At 44.5% G+C, this 19,844-nt stretch overlaps 1 protein-coding gene and 1 non-coding gene across 2 annotated transcripts in view; one reads left to right on the top strand and one right to left on the bottom strand.

Annotated features, from left to right (window-relative positions):
- Positions 1–19,844, top strand: part of SLC25A12 (solute carrier family 25 member 12) — an 86,729-nt gene extending 66,885 nt beyond the window's left edge. Inside the window, exons 14-18 of the mRNA XM_060256899.1 lie at positions 10,074–10,214; positions 13,977–14,115; positions 17,412–17,570; positions 17,741–17,831; positions 19,210–19,844. Coding sequence (XP_060112882.1) covers positions 10,074–10,214; positions 13,977–14,115; positions 17,412–17,570; positions 17,741–17,831; positions 19,210–19,405 — 726 coding nt within the window. The 3' untranslated portion in view covers positions 19,406–19,844. The remainder of the gene's footprint in view (positions 1–10,073; positions 10,215–13,976; positions 14,116–17,411; positions 17,571–17,740; positions 17,832–19,209) is intronic.
- On the bottom strand, positions 3,399–3,467 carry TRNAG-GCC (transfer RNA glycine (anticodon GCC)). The gene has a single exon. It is a non-coding gene; the product is annotated as a tRNA-Gly (tRNA).

The raw sequence follows: 19,844 nt of genomic DNA, 5'->3' as shown, positions 1-19,844 counted from the left end.
TTTGTTGGTGTTTTTCAGGAGATGGGCTGTTGTTCCTCTTAGGCATTCCCAGGGAGTGGCCATTTCCCAGAATTTCTCCTTGACATTAGAGAACAACCTGCCCTGTCATATAAATCTCCCTCCCTAATTGGCCACAGCGAAAGAGGGTTCATTGTCTACCATAGCTGTGTCCAGGGCTTTTTTTTTGGGGGGGGGGGGTAGAAAAAGGCCAGCAGGAGTCATTTGCATATTAGGCCACACCCCCAGACACCAAGCCAGCTGGAATTGTATTCCTGTGTGTTCCTGCTCAAAAAAAGCCCTGCCTATGTCTACTTCTTGTGTCCCTAAATATGCCTGTGCATATAGCTGAGGGAATCATGTCTTTTAACGTTGAAGCAGGCCTTTAACACAGAGATAATACAAAAATAGCCCTGGCAAAGGATCAAAAATGGCTGTGAACCAGGCCCATATCTGGGATATTTTTCTGGAGGGAGTGCTGGGGATTGCTAATTTAATCAGTAACACATAAACAATAGGAAAGGGGAGTCGGGGGACCAAGAGAGGGTATGACTTGCAAATTTGGGAAGGGGTCCTGCCCCCATGGCCCCCGCTTTGTTACAGCCCTGCTGTGAATCAAAGATGGATCAGTGTTCTAACTCAGAAGTCCCAAGCCAGGGTCATTGCTGACAGTAGTATCGATCAGAATTGAGATCCCATGCGTCTGGAAACTGAGTTTGCAAGGGTAGGTGTCTGGGAGAAAGTCCTTATGGTACATCTGAATATTGACAAGAGGACTGTATAATGTGTAGTGAGGCCCTCCTGACACAGCCTGAGTTTACATTTATTTATCATCCTGAAAACAATGGAAATATGTTCCCTCAGCCAGAGTTCCATTTTCCTACCATTCTGTTCCTTTTAAAGAGCGTCTGTTGATTGAGTACCAAACATAACAAAAATATTTCAACCACTTCTTGACAAAGAAATAGGGAAAGTTAATTGGACCAAAATCGGCTTCTCTTTAGAAAATAAATACATGTTTATGAATTGGTCTATTTGATTTTCCTTATTGGGTTATTTTTGCAAGCCCTGCAGGAATTCTGATTTCTAAATGATTAAAAATAAAGCTTAAACAAAACCAGGCGATCAAAGCAAAATTTCCCTGTATATGTAAGCACAACAGTCATCTTGTCTCGGAGAACTGAATTTCTTTTCTTTTTAAGGACTCTTTGTGTGTGTGTGTGTGTGTGTGTGTGTGTTGGTTTTCTACAGCAATAATTGAAACCAAGTAATGGCAAGATCTATGCACATCTAATCAATTTTGTTTTCTAATGGCACAGGAAGGGAAAAAAACCACTGACTACTATTTAGCTAAAAACTTGTGCTGACAATAGGTTATCTGGCTCTTAATGAACCCCCAACAACCATCCACATAGTTCTTTTTTGGGCAGAATAATAGCGATTTCACATGGGGGGGGGTTAGGGTTGGATCCAAAATTATCAGCCACTAATCAAAGGCACTTTCTCGAGGGACAGAGATGTGTAGGGTCTCTGCTGATCCCCCCTCCCACTTTGTCCTCCACTGTTCCAGAGAGTCCCTTGGCCTCATAGGAGGAACAGTCCAGGCCTCAGTATGTTGTTGCTTTCCAGGGAGACTATTCCACCAAGGGCTACAGGTTCTTACTCCTGCTGAGCCCTGCTCAGGGCTTTTTTTGTAGCAAGAACTCCTTTGCATATTAGGCCACACACCCCTGATGTAGCCAATCCTCCTGGAGCTTACAGTAGGCCCTGTAAGCTCCTGGAGGATTGGCTACATCAGGGGTGTGTGGCCTAATATGCAAAGGAGTTCCTGCTAAAAAAAAAAAGCCCTGCCTCTTGGTGGCTCATGCTTGGAGAGGAGTGGCTGCCTGATGTCATCTGTGCTGCAGCTCACCAGGGGAGACTGTTCCAACATGGGCTAAGTTCTTATACTTCCTGAATCACCCCTTGACTGCTCAGGCTTGAAATGGAGCTGCTGGCTGTTGCCATCTGTGCTGCTGCTTGTCAGGGTTCCACCACAGGAGACTGTTCCACCAAGGGCTGAGTTCTTCCATCTGCTCCAGCCCTACTGTCTGGCTGCTGCTTCTGTTTCTTCAGTGTATTGGAATTTTTTCAAATAAGCTGCTTTGATTCCTGGTTTGCAGGAGAATTAGCAGGATACAAATATTTAAATGAATAAGTAAAACGTGTCGGGAGGGGGGAAGCAGGATCATTCTAGCGATGGAGAGCCACGAATAATAACTGTAGATCCATCCCATAGTTTATTAGGCTACAACCAGGGCCTTTTTTGAGCAGGAACACACAGGAACCAGTTCCGGCTGGCTTGGCACCAGGGGTGTGGTCTAATATGCAAATGAGTTCCTGCTCTGTGAAGCAATGCCGACATCAGGGTGTGTGACCTAATATGCAAATGAGTTCCTGCTGGGCTTATTCTACCAAAAAAAAAAGCCCTGGCCACAACCTTGTCTTGTACTTCTGGAGCAACAATATGTTGGGTGTGTCTATGTCATTGACTTATGGCAACCTTGTGAATTATGAAGCTCCAAAACATCCTATTGTTAATACCTTTGCTCAGGTTTGCAAACTGTGGGCTGTGGCTTTGACAGAATCAATCTGTCTCATGTTGGATCTTCCTTTTTTTTCTGCTCCCTTCCACTTTTCCTAGCATTATGGTCTTCTGCAGTGACTCTTGTCTTCTCATAATGTCACTTAAGAACGATAGCCTCAGTTTAGCCATTTTAGTTTCTAGGAAGAGATCAGGCTTGATTTGATCTAGAACTCATGTATTTGCCTTTTGGGCAATCTACGATACCCCTAAAACTCTCCTCCAACACCGCATTTCAAAGGAATCTACTTTCTTCTTGCCAGCTTTCTTCCTTGTCCAATTTTCACACTCATACATAGGAATTGGTATGTATTACATTGATCTTGGTCACCAGTGACACATCCTTATACTTCAGGATCTCTTTTCTCTAGCTCTGTCATGGCTGCCCTTCCCAGTCTCAGTCTCCTAGGGCATTTTGTCTGCCTAGTACATTTTTATCCTTCCTGGCCCCTCCTTCCTGGAGCTCAGGGCAGCATCCATGGTCCCCCCTTCCCTCAGAGCAGCCCTGTGAGATAGTCCAGCCATGTACTAAAATCTAAAGTCTCCTAGCAGGCTTTCGTGGCAGAGGGGAAGATTTAAAGCAGGGTCTGGCAAATCCCCATCCAGCACTGTAACCAGCTTCCCACACTGGTTCCACATGAACACACGAAGCTGCCTTCTACTGAAGCAGACCCTTGATCCTTCAAAGTAGGTGTTGTTGTATACTCAGATGGGCAGTGGCTCTCCAGGGTATGAGGCATGGGGTCTTTCCCATCACCTACTGCCTGATCCTTTCAACTGGAGATGCCGGGGATTGAACCTGGGACCGTCTGCATGGCAAGCAGATGCTCTCCCACTGAGCCACCCCCTGCCCCCCATGTACAAGTCTTCCATTGCTTTAAGAGTTTTGCTGTTCCTCTGGCTATAGATTCCCCCCCCCTCTTGCTTTTATTTCTCTCATAGTCAAACCTGCATAGACTGAATATTCCCTTTCCATGCAGTGTGACTCATTAGAAGAGCCTTTGCTTCTCACGGAGAAGGTTCCAGGTTCATTCCCCAGCATCTCCAGTTAGAAGAAGAAGAACTGCAATTTTATACTCTGCCCTTCTCTCTGAATCAGAGACTCAGAGCGGCTTACAATCTCCTATATCTTCTCCCCCCACAACAGACACCCTGTGAGGTGGGTGGGGCTGAGAGGACTCTCATAGCAGCTGCCCTTTCAAGTACAGCCTCTGCCAGAGCTATGGCTGACCCAAGGCCATTCCAGCAGGTGCAAGTGGAGGTGTGGGGAATCAAACCCGGTTCTCCCAGATAAGAGTCTGCACACTTAACCACTACACCAAACTGGCTCTTAGGATTACGAAGTTGGTGGTATGGAAGACCTCCTCCTGAGACCCTGGAGACCTGCTGCCAGTCTGAGTGGACAATACTGATTTTGATGAATTGCTCCTCTGATTCAGTATTAGGCAGCATAACGTGATCTTCTAATGCCCAGAACAAACCCCAGTTTCTCAAGGAAGAAGCGAGTAAAACCTGAACATTTTCCTTCCCCCCCCTAGAAAGTGTGGGGATATGTTATATCCCACATCTTCACCTTTAAAAATTCCTTTCTAACTGGAAGGATCTTTCTTCCTAACTAAATCATATTATATGGGAATGAGGTAGCATGGGTTCCCTCTAGCAATAAGATCTCTTTTTTGTGTGTGTGGTCTACAAAGGCTGAAGGAGAGCTTTTTGGCACCTGGGATCAGCCTTAAATTGCCCTGACAATCATCTTCTTTTACCAAGAGAGCAGCCCAAGAGTATCTGACATTCGGGTGGTTGTAATTATGCTGCCGAGTTAACATTCCGGCTTTGCGCAGGCAGCTCATGTCTTTGGACTGTCTGGGGCTTTTGTGTCAAAGTGGAGATGCTTCTCTGATGTGTTGAGGAATGAGAAGCCTGCGTGCAGAAGGGTTTGATGCTTGCAGAGCTCTCAAGGGTGAGCACAATGTTGATTCACACCATCATTTATGCCGCGTCTTGCGAGATCACATTGTGGAGCGGGTTTTGCGCACAGAGATACATCCAGAGTGTGTTTGTCTGGAATGTTTCCACTGTGTGTATACAGCACTCCGTTCAACCTTACAGCTTTCTCCAACACATTCTGGCAGCGGTTTGGGAGCCCAAGCCAAGTGGATTTTCAAGTATATGTGTTGAAATTTGTGCTGAAGTTGTTCTCCTCCTCCCTTTTGCTATTTGTTGATCTACAATTGAAAATTTGAATTTTCAATTACACGTATTGAAATTTGTGATTAAGTTGTTCTCCTGCTCCCTTTCCCTATTCGTTAATCTACAATTTCTGACACCCAAACAACTTCTGCAAGTCTTTTATTAGAAAGCAGCACAAACACACACACATTCTCACAATATGTAATACAAATATGTACAAGAGTGTCCTGTGCAATTGTTGTAGGCCATTGACATAAATCAGTTCATGGTTCGTTCTTTGGTTCCTGTTCACTTCCATCTTTTTCCTTTCTGTAAAGCTGTCCTTTCGTCCCATTAAAGATCTTTGCCTGCACTGGTTATTTGAGCAGCCATTCCTTACAGACCTTACCGTCACCATATTATTCTTATTTCTGGTTCCTTTCTGAGCCATGCCAGGCTCTGGATCCATATTTATTTATTACATTAAACTTCTCCACAAGCAGACTCAGGGCGGCTCACAACATTCATTTACACAAATTAAGAACAGTAAGTCAATAAAATCTATAAAACAGTAATACAATTTTAAAAATTTTAAAAACTATTTCATGGTGCTGTATCATTGCTATATTGGCGGTTCTGCTTTCCAGACGGTGATCACCGAGTACTCTACTGATGTCAGGTGGCAGCTCTCTCTCGGTTTAAACATCGAAGGCCTGTCGAAACAATTCAGTCTTACAAGCCCTGCGGAACGTAGGAAGGTCCTGCAGGGCCCTTATGGCCTCTGGAAGAGCATTCCATAATTTTGGTGCTGCCACCGAGAAGGCCCTGGCTCATGTCAAATGCAACCCGGCCTCTTTTGGTCTAGGGATGGACAACAGATTTTTTGTCCCTGAACGCAGTGCTCTCTCGGGAATATATGGGGAAAGGTGGTCCCGCAGATAGACAGGTCCCTGACCATAAAGGGCTTTATACCATAGGTTTTGGTCCTCTGATATCAGCCATATGTTTTTCTTTGCAAATGCTCTGGTTATTCTTCAGCCTTTAGTTGAAGGATTCTAGCATCTTCAACTTTCAGAGACTATGGCTGAGTTGACTTGTGCTTTTGGAGATGGAAGGAAGGGTGGTGCCCTCAATGGGAGAACTCTTGCTTTGCTCCATGTCTGTTCCACAGTTAATCCTCCACATCACCAGCTAAAAGATTTCTGGTAGCAAAAATGAGGAAGGTCTAGCAATCTTGCCAAGGTCGTTTTGGTATCTCTGACATGGACTTTTGGGATGACCAATGAAGGCAGAAGCTACAAGAACAGAGGAAGTTGGAAAGGACAAAGACTTAAGGCCAGCCAGGAGGTCACCTGGTAATAAACAGGAGATCACCTGGTAATAAAACAGAACTTGTCCAGTCCAGACTGCGTTCTTCAGTGTTTCCTATGATGAATTTTCATGATATAGGGAGACAAAGGCCTTTCAAGGCAGAAGAAGAAGAAGAAGAAGAAGAAGATACTGGATTTATATCCCGCCCTCCACTCCGAAGAGTCTCAGAGCGGCTCACAATCTCCTTTACCTTCCTCCCCCACAACAGACACCCTGTGAGGTGGGTGGGGCTGGAGAGGGCTCTCACAGCAGCTGCCCTTTCAAGGACAACTTCTGCCAGAGCTATGGCTGACCCAAGGCCATTCCAGCAGGTGCAAGTGGAGGCGTGGGGAATCAAACCCGGTTCTCCCAGATAAGAGTCCACACACTTAACCACTACACCAAACTGGCTCTCCACAAACCCGGTTGTCATGAAAACAGCTAAGCTAGATTCTTTTTTTGCTGACTTCCATTTAAAAAAAAAATGAGTTGAATTTTGGTCATGGAGTCTCCCCCACTTCCAGTATGATGTGATATGCTGTTTCTGTAAACCAACCTTAGTATTCTGGGGGTGATGTGAAAAGGGACTTTATTTCTCTCACGTTGAGACAGATTGGGGTGGGAAAACTTAGGTGGGAGAAAAGGAAAGGTTTTTAACTGCTTCAGAAGAGCACTAACAAAGTCCAGCCATATCTTTTGCACCACATTCTCTCTTTAAAAAAAAGTCTTTTTGCAAACGGGTCGAATTCTGGCTGAAGCAGGCGAGCGCTTCAAAGTCGTCGGCAGAAGTCAAAAACGATCTGTTCTGCGGTGACCCCTGCACTTTGCCATAAGTGAAGGGTGGTACCCAAAGCGCACCAAGGGAAAGTCTAAACATGTCAGTTCCCGGTACGTTTACATGCTTCTGGAACTAAACTGTCACGTTAAATCTCCCTGTAAAATTTTGAAATGCAGCCCCCCCTCCCTTTTTTTCAGTTGAATGTCTTAGGTTAAAATGCACAACTTGGAGCAAGAACCGTATGCAGCCGTATCCTGTGTGGGGTGGCGCTTCTGCTCCGCTAATGAAATATAAAACAGCTTGACAGCTGTTAAATTTGTGTCATGCCCAAGCTGGAAAAATGGGTAATGTCAGTCTGTTTGTTTCTGTGTCTCCCCCCCCCCCCCGCCTTTACTGTAACAGATGTGGTAATGGAGGTTGCGTCCATTATTCACTTTTAAACAATGCATTTCCAGTTAAAATGGTAAAAAGCTCTCATATGCAAGCCTAAGAGCCCTGCCAATTATTTAAAGTAACGACAACTAATTTTTATGCAGCTCACCTTTTTACCAACCCAGCAGAAGCATTAAAACACTGACAAATGCCAGAGCAGCACCTTGATCGCTTTCTGCTTCTTCTGACAGCTGTTCGGATAAATGAAGCAAGGCTGCACATTTTAAGGGATTTAAAAAAACAAAAACAAAAAAACTCCTGTGCCTTAAACTGGATAGAAAGGTGCCACTGGGGTGTGTCCTGCTAACATTTGGCCACTGACCCACAGGTGAGCAATTGTTTACACTGAGGTGGAAAAGTGCTTGAGAGCTCGGGACCTGCAGTATTGGACTTTTAGGCAGTCTGATTTGGGGCCATGCTGGAATAAGTCAGTTTCACACTCGGGGCGAGCTGCCTAATCTATATTACATTTTCCTGTATGTCAGCAATGGGATGTGTTAAGAACAGTTGTGGATCACTAAGAGCATTATTACTGAAGTTCCAAGTTCTCATTGTCCAGATAAACAGCTTCTGCTCAGAAGTTTGATATGCAAAAGGGCAAAACAAAAAAGCACCTTTCTGGTTTCCTGCTGTGTAGTCATGAGCAACTGGCCAATGAGATGTATAACTTTCTCATCCTACACAAGCAATATTGATTGGTTGAATGTAATTTAAGCCAAGGGCCCAGGAGAAATTGTAGTGGTGCCAGGCACACTGCCCTTACTAAGCCTCTAGGTAAGCTGGTGCCTGAAGCTTCGTCCATCATCTTGAAAATTGCTAAAGAGCTCCACCTATCTCACAGAGTGCTGTTGTGAAGAGGGGAAAGGAAAAGAGATTGTAAGTCACTCTGAGATTCCCTCAAGTAGTGAAAGGCGGGGTATAAATCCAATCTCTTCCTCCTCTTCATTCCATAAGAAAGTTAAAGTTATTAAAATAATGTCAAAGTGTATAGTGATATTTGACACTGATTTTTGTACCCCATTCCAGTTGTACCCAATATAAATCCTCCATCATCCTATCCAGGTTACAGTGCTGGCTTCGGAGCCAATGTAAATTAGTTTCTGCACTGCACACCCCATGGGTGATGGGGTGATGGGGTGTTCGTGGGTGATGGAGCCAACTACCAAATGAGACTCCAAAATAAATCTGTCCCAGGCGTCCTTATGTGTGTTATATGCCAAGAAGTCATGATGTATTCATGGCATCCCCATAGGGCAGGGGTGTCAGACATGAGGCCCAGGGTCCGAATCAGACCCCGAGGGCTCCTATCAGGCCCCCAAGCAACTGGCTGCCATCTGCTTTCTTCTCCCTGTCTCTTGCTTCCTTCTGCATCATAGCTTGCTTTGCCAGGCTTGCTCAATCGCACAGGAGCTACAGAGCCTCTATTTTTTCCATTGGCTGAGGCTCCTCCCCCTCCTGGTCCCCTGGGGAAGGAAGGAAAGAGCCAGAGCTTACTTTGCCCAGTTCCCTGGATCCCATGGGAGAAATACAAAGAGAGCACCTTTAAGACCAGCAAGTGCTCATGTTTTAAGCATGTTTTATTCTAAGGGTTTAAAAAAAATCTTTGTGTTTGTCTATTTCCCTTATAAAGTTTATATCTCAGCTACCTAATCTTAAATAGGTACACACATAGCCCGGCCCGACATGGCCTGGCCTGGCCCGACAAGGTCTCATTTATATCTGATCCGGCCCTCATAACAAATGAGTTTGACAGCCCTGCGTAGGGTTTTCAAGACAACTGACTAACAGAGGTGGTTTGCCACTGCCCTGCCTCCTCATAGCAATGCTGGAATTCCTTGGTGGTCTCCCATCCAAATACTGACCAGGGCACCTCCTGATATTTGCTGCATCATCATACTTCTAATTAATACTTCCCCCTACTGGTGGAACCAACTTCCGGATGAAGTAAGGGCCTTGCAGGACCTTGCCCAGTTTCTCAAGACCTGTAAAACAGCACTGTTTCAACTTGCCTTTAGCTGAATAATAGCATAAGAGGACGCCCAGTGTCGCTGAGCATACTGAAATCAATGATACTAGCACCAAAATTGTTTTAAACGATTTAACTGTTATTATTTACTTGGTTTAATTGTTAGACTCTAAAGCTTATCTGCTGTGAGCCGTCCTGAGCCTGCTTTGGCGGGGAGGGCAGGATTTTAATCCAATAAAATAATACTAATAAATCTTACACAGCAAATTATTTGTGACTCATAGCCAGTGTCTTTGTCAGTATTTTGCAGGATGCTGAATACGAATATAAGTTCATTGCGATTTTTTAAAAATAAAATAAAATCACACCAGCTGTTGGCACCGGCAAGATGCTCTGGGGAAATCCCACAAGCGGGGGGGGGGGGGGCAAGATGCTGTGGTGTAGTGGTTAATTGTGCGGACTCTTATCTGGGAGAACTGGGTTTGATTCCCCACTCCTCCACTTGCACCTGCTAGCATGGCCTTGGGTCAGCCATAGCTCTGACAGAGGTTGTCCTTGAAAGGGCAGCTGCTGTGAGAGCCCTCTCCAGCCCCACCCACCTCACAGGATGTCTGTTGTGGGGGAGGAAGGTAAAGGAGATTGTGAGCCGCTCTGAGACTCTTCGGAGTGGAGGGCGGGATATCAATCCAATATCATCATCATCTTCTCTGGGGAAATGACTTGATTTCTTTTTTTTTCCCCCTCCATGGTCTTCATAGGCTGGAGCTTCTCAGGTCATCTTCACGAATCCCCTGGAGATTGTCAAGATTCGGTTGCAAGTCGCAGGAGAAATCACTACAGGGCCCAGGGTTAGCGCCCTCACTGTTCTGAAGGACTTGGGGATCTTTGGTCTGTATAAGGTATGTTTCTGCTTTTCAGCACATGTACACACCTCTCTCTGCTAATCTGTTTTATGTTACATTTGCAAGCAAGGTCGGCGAAATAAGCAGGGAAAAAACTTCATTTCTTTTTGCTGGGGGGGCTGAGAAATCTGTTCAATTTTGAAAACAAATCTCTTCCTGCAGAGTAGCTGCACAAGTCAGAAATGGAGAAACACCCACGTTTCCCGCGGTGGCAGCGGGATGCATGAAATCGCTGCCTTGCTTTCTTCCCTCGGGCTTTTATGAGAAGCCGCAGGGATGCCAATGCTGCAGGGTCCTTTCATTTGCCGGGAGTTGGGAGAGAGTCCCTCCTTGTTTTTCTCTTGCGGGTTTTAGAAGACCCAACTCGTCTTGTGTTTTATTCCACATCTCCTGTTATTTCTACTGTTACGTTAATAGCGAGCTACTCTCTTTCTCTCAATAATTTGATGACCAGGAAGCAGCAGTAGTCACATGAAACTGCCTTATACTGAACCAGATCCTTGGTCCATCGAAGTCAGTCTTGTCTACTCAGACTGGCATTGGCACTCCAGGGTCCCAGGCAGGGATCTTTCATAGATAGATAGATAGATTTATTGTCATTGTTCTCAAAAAAGAAAATGAGAGCAACGAAATGAGGTGCTCTTCCACAAACATATCAACACCCACAAAAGGACATATACATAGACCATTTAAATGCATCTAAAAACACATAACCATTCATAACCCTGCATTTAGCTTAACCACGGCACTTGGATAGAATCTGCCCTTGAATCTATTTGTCTTTGCCTTCAACACTCTATATCGCCTACCTGATGGTAAAATCTCAAATAGCAAGTGGCCCGGATGTGAAGGGTCCCTTAAGATCATTTGTATCTTCCTTCTACATCCCATATCATACAGATCCACCAATGAGGGGAGAGAACATCCACAAATCTTCTGTGCTCTCACCATCACTCTTTGGAGCACCCTTCTCTCTGCTTCTGTGCAGCTCCCAAACCACACGCAGAGGCAATAAGATAAAATGCTCTCAATGGAACTACGATAAAAGGCAACCAGCAGACTCCCTGACAGTTGTTGTGATCTTAAGAGTCTTAAATAGTATAGTCGTTGCTGGGCCTTTTTCTCTAGAGCTAAAGTATTTGCTCCCCATGTTAGATCCTGTTTCATAGTAATTCCCAAAAACTTCCATTCTGTCCCCTGTTCTACCATAACCCCATCAATAAACAACGGCTGAATGTCCAGACTACTCTTCCTATAATCCACTATAATTTCCTTCGTCTTATTTACATTAAAAATAAGATTATTTGCTTTACTCCAGAGGGACAGCTGATGAACTTCCCTCCTATATGCAGACTCATCATTCTCAGAGATGAGCCCCACTAACGTTGTATCATCTGCATACTTAATGATTTTATTGCTCAGACTACTAGAAACACAATTAGACGTGTAAATAGTGAAAAGAAGTGGACTCAAGACACATCCCTGGGGAGTGCCAGTGTTTAAGATCTTCACGGAAGAAGTATACCCGTCCATTTTAACCCTTTGTGAACGACCTGATAAAAAGTTCAAAATCCACTCACATATAGAGTCCGACAGCTTCAAATCCTTAAGCTTAAACAACAATCTATGGGGTGATATTGTATTAAAAGCAGAGGACAATAGTATTTTTCGGGTTCAGTATAACAAACCTGAAAAATATCAATATATACCAATATTCCCAATCCCAATTACCAAAGTTGCTGATGCAAGCCATTGCTGCGTGGTGACTTGGGGATGGAAGGTAAGGTATGGAGCCAAGTAAATTCAGAAATATCAGCTAGTTTCTGAATCCCAATATTGGTGTGATATTGGGATTCAGAAAATAATTGATATTGCCAAATTTATTTGGCTTCATACCTTCCCTTCCCTCCCCAAGTCACCACACAGCAGTAGCTTGCCTCAGTAACTGAAGAGAACACATTTAAAGAGACTGCAGACCTTCCCAAGTTGTGCTGTGGTGGCAGCACACCTCAGCAAGTGAAGGGAAGGCTTTTAAATGCCTTACCTTCACTCGCTGACACATGCCCCTGCCACAGCACAACTGGGGTGGTGGGGAGGCACACACGTGGCTTGGCTTTGCAAAGTCCACCTGGAACGGAAGGCAGGAGAACTGGAGCAGCTTCGGCTGAGCCCAAATACAAACCGACTAATTTTGGCTTTTATTCAGGCTCTGCTAGATTGGTAACCAAATAAGATTGGAACATTTGTTTTACCTGAATAAATATACCAATAAGGTATTTTTCAGGTATTTATTTGGCTTGGTACGTACTGAGCACACACCCCTAATTAGAGTTGCCAGGGTGGAGATGGGGGCAGAATTGGGCTTAAGGCAGGTACTTGTTGCTGTTCCCGGGCCTTCATTAGATGGTGTGTTTGATGCCTATGAGCAACTGCTTGAGATTCGGTGGTTGTTGATAGACAGATGAAGCTACCCGCACTGGAACTATGAAATATTTTACCAAAAGCATTTTAGTGGCCAGAGCAAGTTTTCAGCACTTTTTTTGCGGAGCGGGGGGGGGGGGGGATGCTTCAGATTAGAAGCAGGAAATTGTAGACCACTTCATAACCTCTCTTGCTTTGAAAACCTTGTGGGGTCACCATAAGGTACTACTTTAAGGCACTTTCCAACATCAACACCATGCCCCAAATTGCAAGAACTAACATAAGACGGATAAACCACGCTGCCATCTTAAAACAAATTAAAAGACTGCTGAAGCCAACCTGAATGGATTGGGGGAGGTACTGATTGTAAACCTTCCCTTTTCACACCTTCCTTCCCCCACATTGTAGTCTTCCACAGATGTAGAACTCCCAGTTTGATTTCCTTCCTCATACCTGAGGAAGTGAGTTGTGACTCCCCAAACCTTGTACCGAAATACATCTTGTTAGTCTTTAAGGTGCTGTTGGACTTTTTAAAAAAAAATTGTAAAGCATTTGACCACGGGGACTGGAAACCCTTCCCCTCCCAAAAGCCTCAGCACAGAGTCATCCATAATTGTGTCTTTAAGACACGCACACACTCTTTTTGCTGCAGAAGCAATGCCAAGTGAATTAACCATAGGAAAAGAGTATTGGCTGTCTTTGAAGGAGGAGAGGAAAGATTAAAAAGTGCCTTGGTAATCTATTCTCAATCGGTGCCTCAAGATCAAGGGATGAGGAAGACTAGTGGCCATGACTGGAGTCCAGAAGCAATAGCGTTGAGTGGCGTCCCACAACTCAACATGATCTTGGATTACAGTTTGTGTTTCTACCCCTCCTTATTTTGGCCAGACCAAGAATAGTAGATGGTGGCATGGAGTTACTAGTTCCATCAGCCGCTCCAGCCGAGATGCGTTCCTGCTTGTTGCCCTTTCTTCACATAGTGCTGACCTTTTGTTCTGCTTCTAGGTTGCTTTTCCCTTTGCTGCCTTGTAGGACCAGTTTCCTTTCCCTGTCAACCGGAGCAAAGAATACTTGCCGCTTGCTGTCACAATACCGTGTTGTCAAATCATCCATATTTTAGACACTGGGAAAACGGGAAACAAACTCCCCCTCCCCAGATGCTCTGGTGTGCATGTAAGAGGAAGAGAGAGGGGTAAAAAAGAGATGGCTTGTGTGCTCTTGGGATCTCCCGCTGCCCTGGGAAAGACCCTGAGTCTCTGCTGTATGGCCTTGTATGAAGATTCACCTTGAGTTTCTCCCGTGTAGGTGACTTCCCTTGCTTTGTATGTTCTTTTGCAGGGTGCCAAAGCGTGTTTCCTCCGAGACATTCCCTTTTCTGCAATCTATTTCCCTGTTTATGCTCATTGCAAACTGCTGCTTGCGGATGAAAATGGCCACGTGGGAGGGCTTAATCTCCTTACAGCTGGTGCTATTGCAGGTAACTTTTTTTTTTAAAGAGTAATTTGCAAAAGACTTTCCCCCCCTTCCCCCTCTCCCCTTCGTTGGCAGTAGTTAATATTCATCAGACTCGTGTATAGGAAGCTTAATATACTATTGTATCTAACTTAATCTAAATTTGATCACTTTTATCCATGGTGGGAGGTAGTGTAATTTTGATGAGAGCTAATTACATTTGCATAATGTGGATAAACAGCTTAATGCCGCTCAGCAACTTGTAGTCAGATTTGGCTCTTGGCCTCCGTAGGGAGAGCGAGGCTGTTTCAAAGCCATCCAAGTTGGAGGTAGCTTTACTACTGAAGGAAACACACTGAGGAAGGTAAATATCTAGTCTGCTTTTTCCCCTTCAGTTGGGAAGAAATTCATGATCTTGGAGGAAGTAAGGATCGAAAGAAGCTTTTAGGAGATTAAGATGCAAGATATTACTGTCGGAGAGCTTAGTTTGTTTCGGTGGTCACTTGTACCTGCCTTTAAAAACACACACATAAAATGCTTCATTATAAACAGAAATCAAATCCAAGGCATTACCGTTCCATGCGTATGTTTCCTGCCAGCTTGTTTGTGCCATTTCACTCATTTCCTTCCTCAGTACATCCCCCCTTCCATCAGGCTTTTGTCTGTTCTGGTCCCGTGATTTCCAGGATAGCTTTTTTGGCGGTCCAAGGAGAGCCTTCCCCTCATTCCTTCACCAGGGGACAAGCTGGTTGGATCCCATCCCAAGCATGTCCAGGGGCTATTCCTGAAGACAAGTTGTTTATAGCCCATGTTGGTTCAAAAGTACACATAGCAGAGGGCAAGCTTTTCAGTTCCTCAGAACTTTTCATCAGGCCCAATGCTGAAAAGAAGAGAGGGGAAAGCAGCTTTTAAGCAGATGTTTTTCAAGTCATGATGTGAGGCCCTCCTCCTGCTGGCATGTGGTAGATTGTTCTGAGCTCACGTTGCCAACCTCCAGGTAGGGCCTGGGGATGTCCCAGAAGTACAGCTGATGGAGATCATTGACCCCAGGGAAAATGGAAGCTTTGAAGGGTGGGCTCTATGGCATGATACAATGCTGAGGTCCCTCCACAGGCTCCACCCCCCCCCCCCCCAAAATTAAGGAATTTTCCAATCTGGAGCTGGCAACCCTATTTCTGACAAGCTCTTGCTCTGCAGCAGCCTGAAGATCTGATTTTTTTTGTCTGTCAGAAAATCCACCATGAGAAGGCCTTAACATCATAATTTGGAAAAAATCTGCCCCCCTTTTATTTTATTTTGCAACATTCAGCTGGAGGAGGAAGAGGAGGAAATTGGATTTATATCCTGCCCTCCACTCCGAATCTCAGAGCGGCTCACTATCTCCTTTATCTTCCTCCCCCACAACAGACACCCTGTGAGGTGGGTGGGGCTGAGAGAGCTCTCACAGAAGCTGCCCTTTCAAGGACAACTCCTATGCGAGCTATGGCTGACCCAAGGCCATTCCAGCAGCTGCAAGTGAAAGAGTGGGGAATCAAACCCGGTTCTTTCAGATAAGAGTCCACCCATTTAACCACTACACCAAACTGGCTCTGATGAACTCTAAAACTTGCACATTGGGCTGTGTCATTGGGTGGGTCCTAATTAAAGGTACTCCGTGGATGGCATGTTTGGCTTTTACTCAAGCGTCTCTTTGCTGGCTCTCAACCAAGCCAGTCGCCCCTCAGCCATCCACAATGCAGAGCATCCTGGGCATCTCTCTTGCCTCACAGGTAGTCAGCTCAGAGCCCACCCTCTCCACGTCCATGGTGCACAGGCTGTTTGCTGAAAAGTAAGAATTGTGCTCAAGTTCACGAGGGTTGCTTTTCGGTGAGCAGCACCATCCTGGAGCTATGTGTTTACACCCTGGGTTGCCGAAAGGTGTGTGTGTGTGAGAGAGACTGCCAGGCCAGAGAGAGAGTGAAAAGTGGCCCTAACGTTTTTTGCTGCACTCCTGGGCCCCGTTTCACCCAAATGATGCTCACTACAAATGTAACAGTCAGTATCAGGACTGCAAAATGTTGCATAGCCAGGTAGTAAGCCTGTGGGTTTCCTGCAGCCTGCTGCTGTACTGAAAAACATATCTTTAGCATAACTGCTCAAATGTTGATTCGTAGCCATTTCTATGAACTGGTTCTATGAAAGAGCACATAGTTTGCTCCCCCCCTTTATCTAAGTTTGTTACATATTAGAGCCTCTTCTGAATATTTAAAATAGGAGAGCCAGTTTGGTGTAGTGGTTAAGTGCGTGGACTCTTATCTGGGAGAATCAGGTTTGATTTCCCACTCTTCCACTTGCAGCTGCTGGAATGGCCTTGGGTCAGCCATAGCTCCCATAGGAGTTGTCCTTGAAAGGGCAGCTGCTGTAAGAACTCTCTCAGCCCCACCTACCTCACAGAGTGTCTGTTGGCGGGGGGGAGGTAAAGGAGATTGTGACTGCTCTTGAGAGTCTGAGATTCAGAGTATAAGATGGGATATAAATCCAGTATCATCAATTTTTTCTTTTACTGTTCTACAATATGGAAGAGTATTTATGTTAGCCAGATTAAATGTGATACCTTCTCAGATAATGGATGGTTGCTGTAAGAAGCTTCCTTACTCAGGGGTGAATTGACACTGGAGTGTTGCCTCTTCGAATGTGTGTTTTACTCAGCTATAAGAGAATGATGGATTTTGCCACTTCTTCAAGGGAGGACAAATATACATGTTGGAGAGAAACTGAGAGTGCTCCTTGGAGGTACTGAACACAAAGTCACTTTGGCTGTTGCAGAGTTCTTTCCCCAACCTTTAGAAAAATATACTAGTATGAATAAATGAATGAATCCCAGTCTGGAGTCAGGTTATTAGGATTGCTTTTAATTTTATTATTGTGCTACTGCTCAAGTGCATTGCGTCAAATAGTTTCATTTAAGCAGGACTCTTTTAATAGCAGGAGCTCGTCTACATATTAGGCCACTCCCCCCTGATGTAGCCAATCCTCCAAGAGCATAGAGGGCTCTTAGTACAGGGCCTACTGTAAACTCCAGGAGGATTGGCTACATCAGGGGTGTATGGCCTAATACGCAGAGGAGCTCCTGCTAGAAAAAGAGCCCTGCATTTAAGTATATCTTGCATTGAGTAGTTTCATTTAAGATATTTTTAGTATGAAAGATGAAGCTGCAGAGAGAAAAGGTTATTTTTTTAAGGTGAACTGCTTATGTTACTCTTCAGAAGCTTCATGGTTAGAGATGTCTGTGCCTTTCTGGGATGCTTGTCCTCAACTTAAACCGTTCATTTCGCTCAAAAGGTGTGCCTGCGGCTTCCTTGGTGACCCCTGCTGATGTCATCAAGACAAGACTGCAAGTGGCCGCTCGCGCAGGTCAGACCACGTACAGCGGTGTGATTGACTGTTTTGGGAAGATTCTTAGAGAAGAAGGTCCCACGGCTTTTTGGAAAGGAGCTGGAGGTAAGGAAAGGGATATTGAATACAATATCTGTGCGCTGTATGTGTATGAGAAAACTATGTTGCGTGTATTATTTTTAGTAAACTACATGAACATGGAGGACCAAGTGTAACTTGTGTGCCATTTTAGGTAGCCTCTTGCGATAAACGGTTTCGTTCATTTTATTCAACAGCGCGAGTGTTCCGCTCTTCCCCCCAGTTTGGTGTTACTCTGCTGACCTATGAACTTCTGCAGCGATGGTTCTACGTTGATTTTGGAGGAATGTAAGTGCAATTCATGCCTCAAGTCAGTCTGTTTTTAGATTTTCATCCCCTGAGACGTGGGATATAAATGTGTTACACCGATCTGAAGTCTATTAAGGTTTAAAGAAAGCAAGGTTGTTTGAAGTCGATGTTAGCATTCTTGCTGTGAAACTGTAGCAAACTGCCAGGTGTGTCCTTGTACTGACTTGCGTTGCAAAACAGAAAAGCATTAGACTGCAACAGGGCATTATTATTTAATATTCATGTGTTCAGTAGGCTGGCTTTATGTAGCAGCCATGTGTGGTTTTGTGGCACAACAGCAACTGTAGGCCATGCTTGCTCTGAGTAAGAGCTGTAAACAGAGAAACAGAAATCCTTTTAAAAGGACTCCTTAAAAAAATCTAATCAACTTTGAGCATAAACTTTTGTGAGTCCAAGCTAATTTCTTCACATAAATGGATAATTAGAGCGTTTTTTTAAAAATCACCAAAAGGGGGAGGGGGAAGAGGTGTTGTAGCTGAAAGAGACCGGTTGTAAATCCTTTTGTAAAATCACTCAGGATAGCTAGAAATCTGTCCTTTTTGCTTTTCTCCACTCCACATTCAACCATCAGGAATTTAAAAGTTTGTATCTAACTGCTAGTTACTCCCCCCCACCAAATATATTATGAAATTTTAATCTCATGTTTCTGAGCTTGTGTCTGAAATCCTGAAGAAATATATATGACATTCTAGAGATATTAAATTACTGTGGCCCAGATATGAGCCTGTTCCTGTACACAAGAGGGTTTCCAGGAGTCAAATAAACCTCCCAACAGTCCTCCTCCCAACCTGTTTTTGGATAGAGCAGATCTAAGCATGTATCTTTAATGGGTAACTGAAGGGACCAGCTCTGAACATCTGGCCTGGGACATGGATTCTTTTCCACCTCATCCAAACAGGTCATCAGTACTATTGAAACTAGAGATGTTGTAGGTGCTCTGTTCAGGTGAGGTGTGTAGAGATTCTTACATGCAGCAATTAATTCTCTGCAACTCTTAATCCATATGGACTACCAAGGATGCCCCCATCAACTATAGTATAGAATGAAACAATTAATCACCTTTGAAAAAAAATGCACTTCCGATGCATTTAGCAAGTTTGCAGCGGGATTTTCCTGTTTTGTGCAAGATCCAGTTGCAAATGATTTCCTTGAAGTGCATTATCCAACATGTGTGAAAGCAGCTAAGACAGACAGATAAAATCTAGGAAAGCTAGCTAAGCTCTGAAAAACCATGAAGCAGCCATGTAATAGCGTGGCAAAGGGCAAATGCGTTTAGAAGCTGCAGTCCATCAGACTGTGATCCCTGATGCTGTCAGTGGCACCTAAAGTTTTCCATTTTCTCCTTGCCTCCAACCAGCAAACCTTCTGGTTCAGAACCGACACCCAAGTCTCGGATCTCAGACCTCCCTCCTGAGAATCCTGACCACATAGGCGGCTATCGACTGGCCACAGCTACGTTCGCTGGTATCGAGAACAAGTTTGGCCTCTCTCTTCCAAAGTTTCGATCGGCTGGCATCGCTTCAGCACAACCCAAAGCAGCAGCAGAATCCTGAGCTGACCTTTTGAGCCAAAACCCAAATGGTGCAATGGACGTATATAAGTAGTACTTTTTTCTTTCTCCTCCAGTCACCTGCATGATACTCTAGCTGGATGGAGAGTTTTGACATCGAATCACTCCTTTCTATACGAAACATGACTAATCATTTGCACATGGGAGACTGATTCAAGCTTTTTAAGTTCTATGCATAGACCTTTTACCCTCTGCCCAGTGGCATGAATTAGTAATTAAGGCTTGGCGTTGCACAGCTTTTTTTTTGCACTCCATGTTACTGTACATATTGTACATCTTTGTACAGAGACATCATTGTGGCATTGAAATGCAGTGGCATTTGTAGAAACAGGTATTGCGGTTCTAAATGGTTTGCAATGTACAGAATGTTTTGAAAGTGTTTTATTAAAAATCATGTGGGAAATAAAATTTATTTAAAACCA

This window comes from Heteronotia binoei, chromosome 16 (assembly GCF_032191835.1).
Source record: "Heteronotia binoei isolate CCM8104 ecotype False Entrance Well chromosome 16, APGP_CSIRO_Hbin_v1, whole genome shotgun sequence".
Lineage (NCBI taxonomy): Eukaryota > Metazoa > Chordata > Lepidosauria > Squamata > Gekkonidae > Heteronotia > Heteronotia binoei.
The sequence above is the reverse complement of the archived record's forward strand: the minus strand, read 5'-3'. Positions and strand labels throughout refer to the sequence as shown.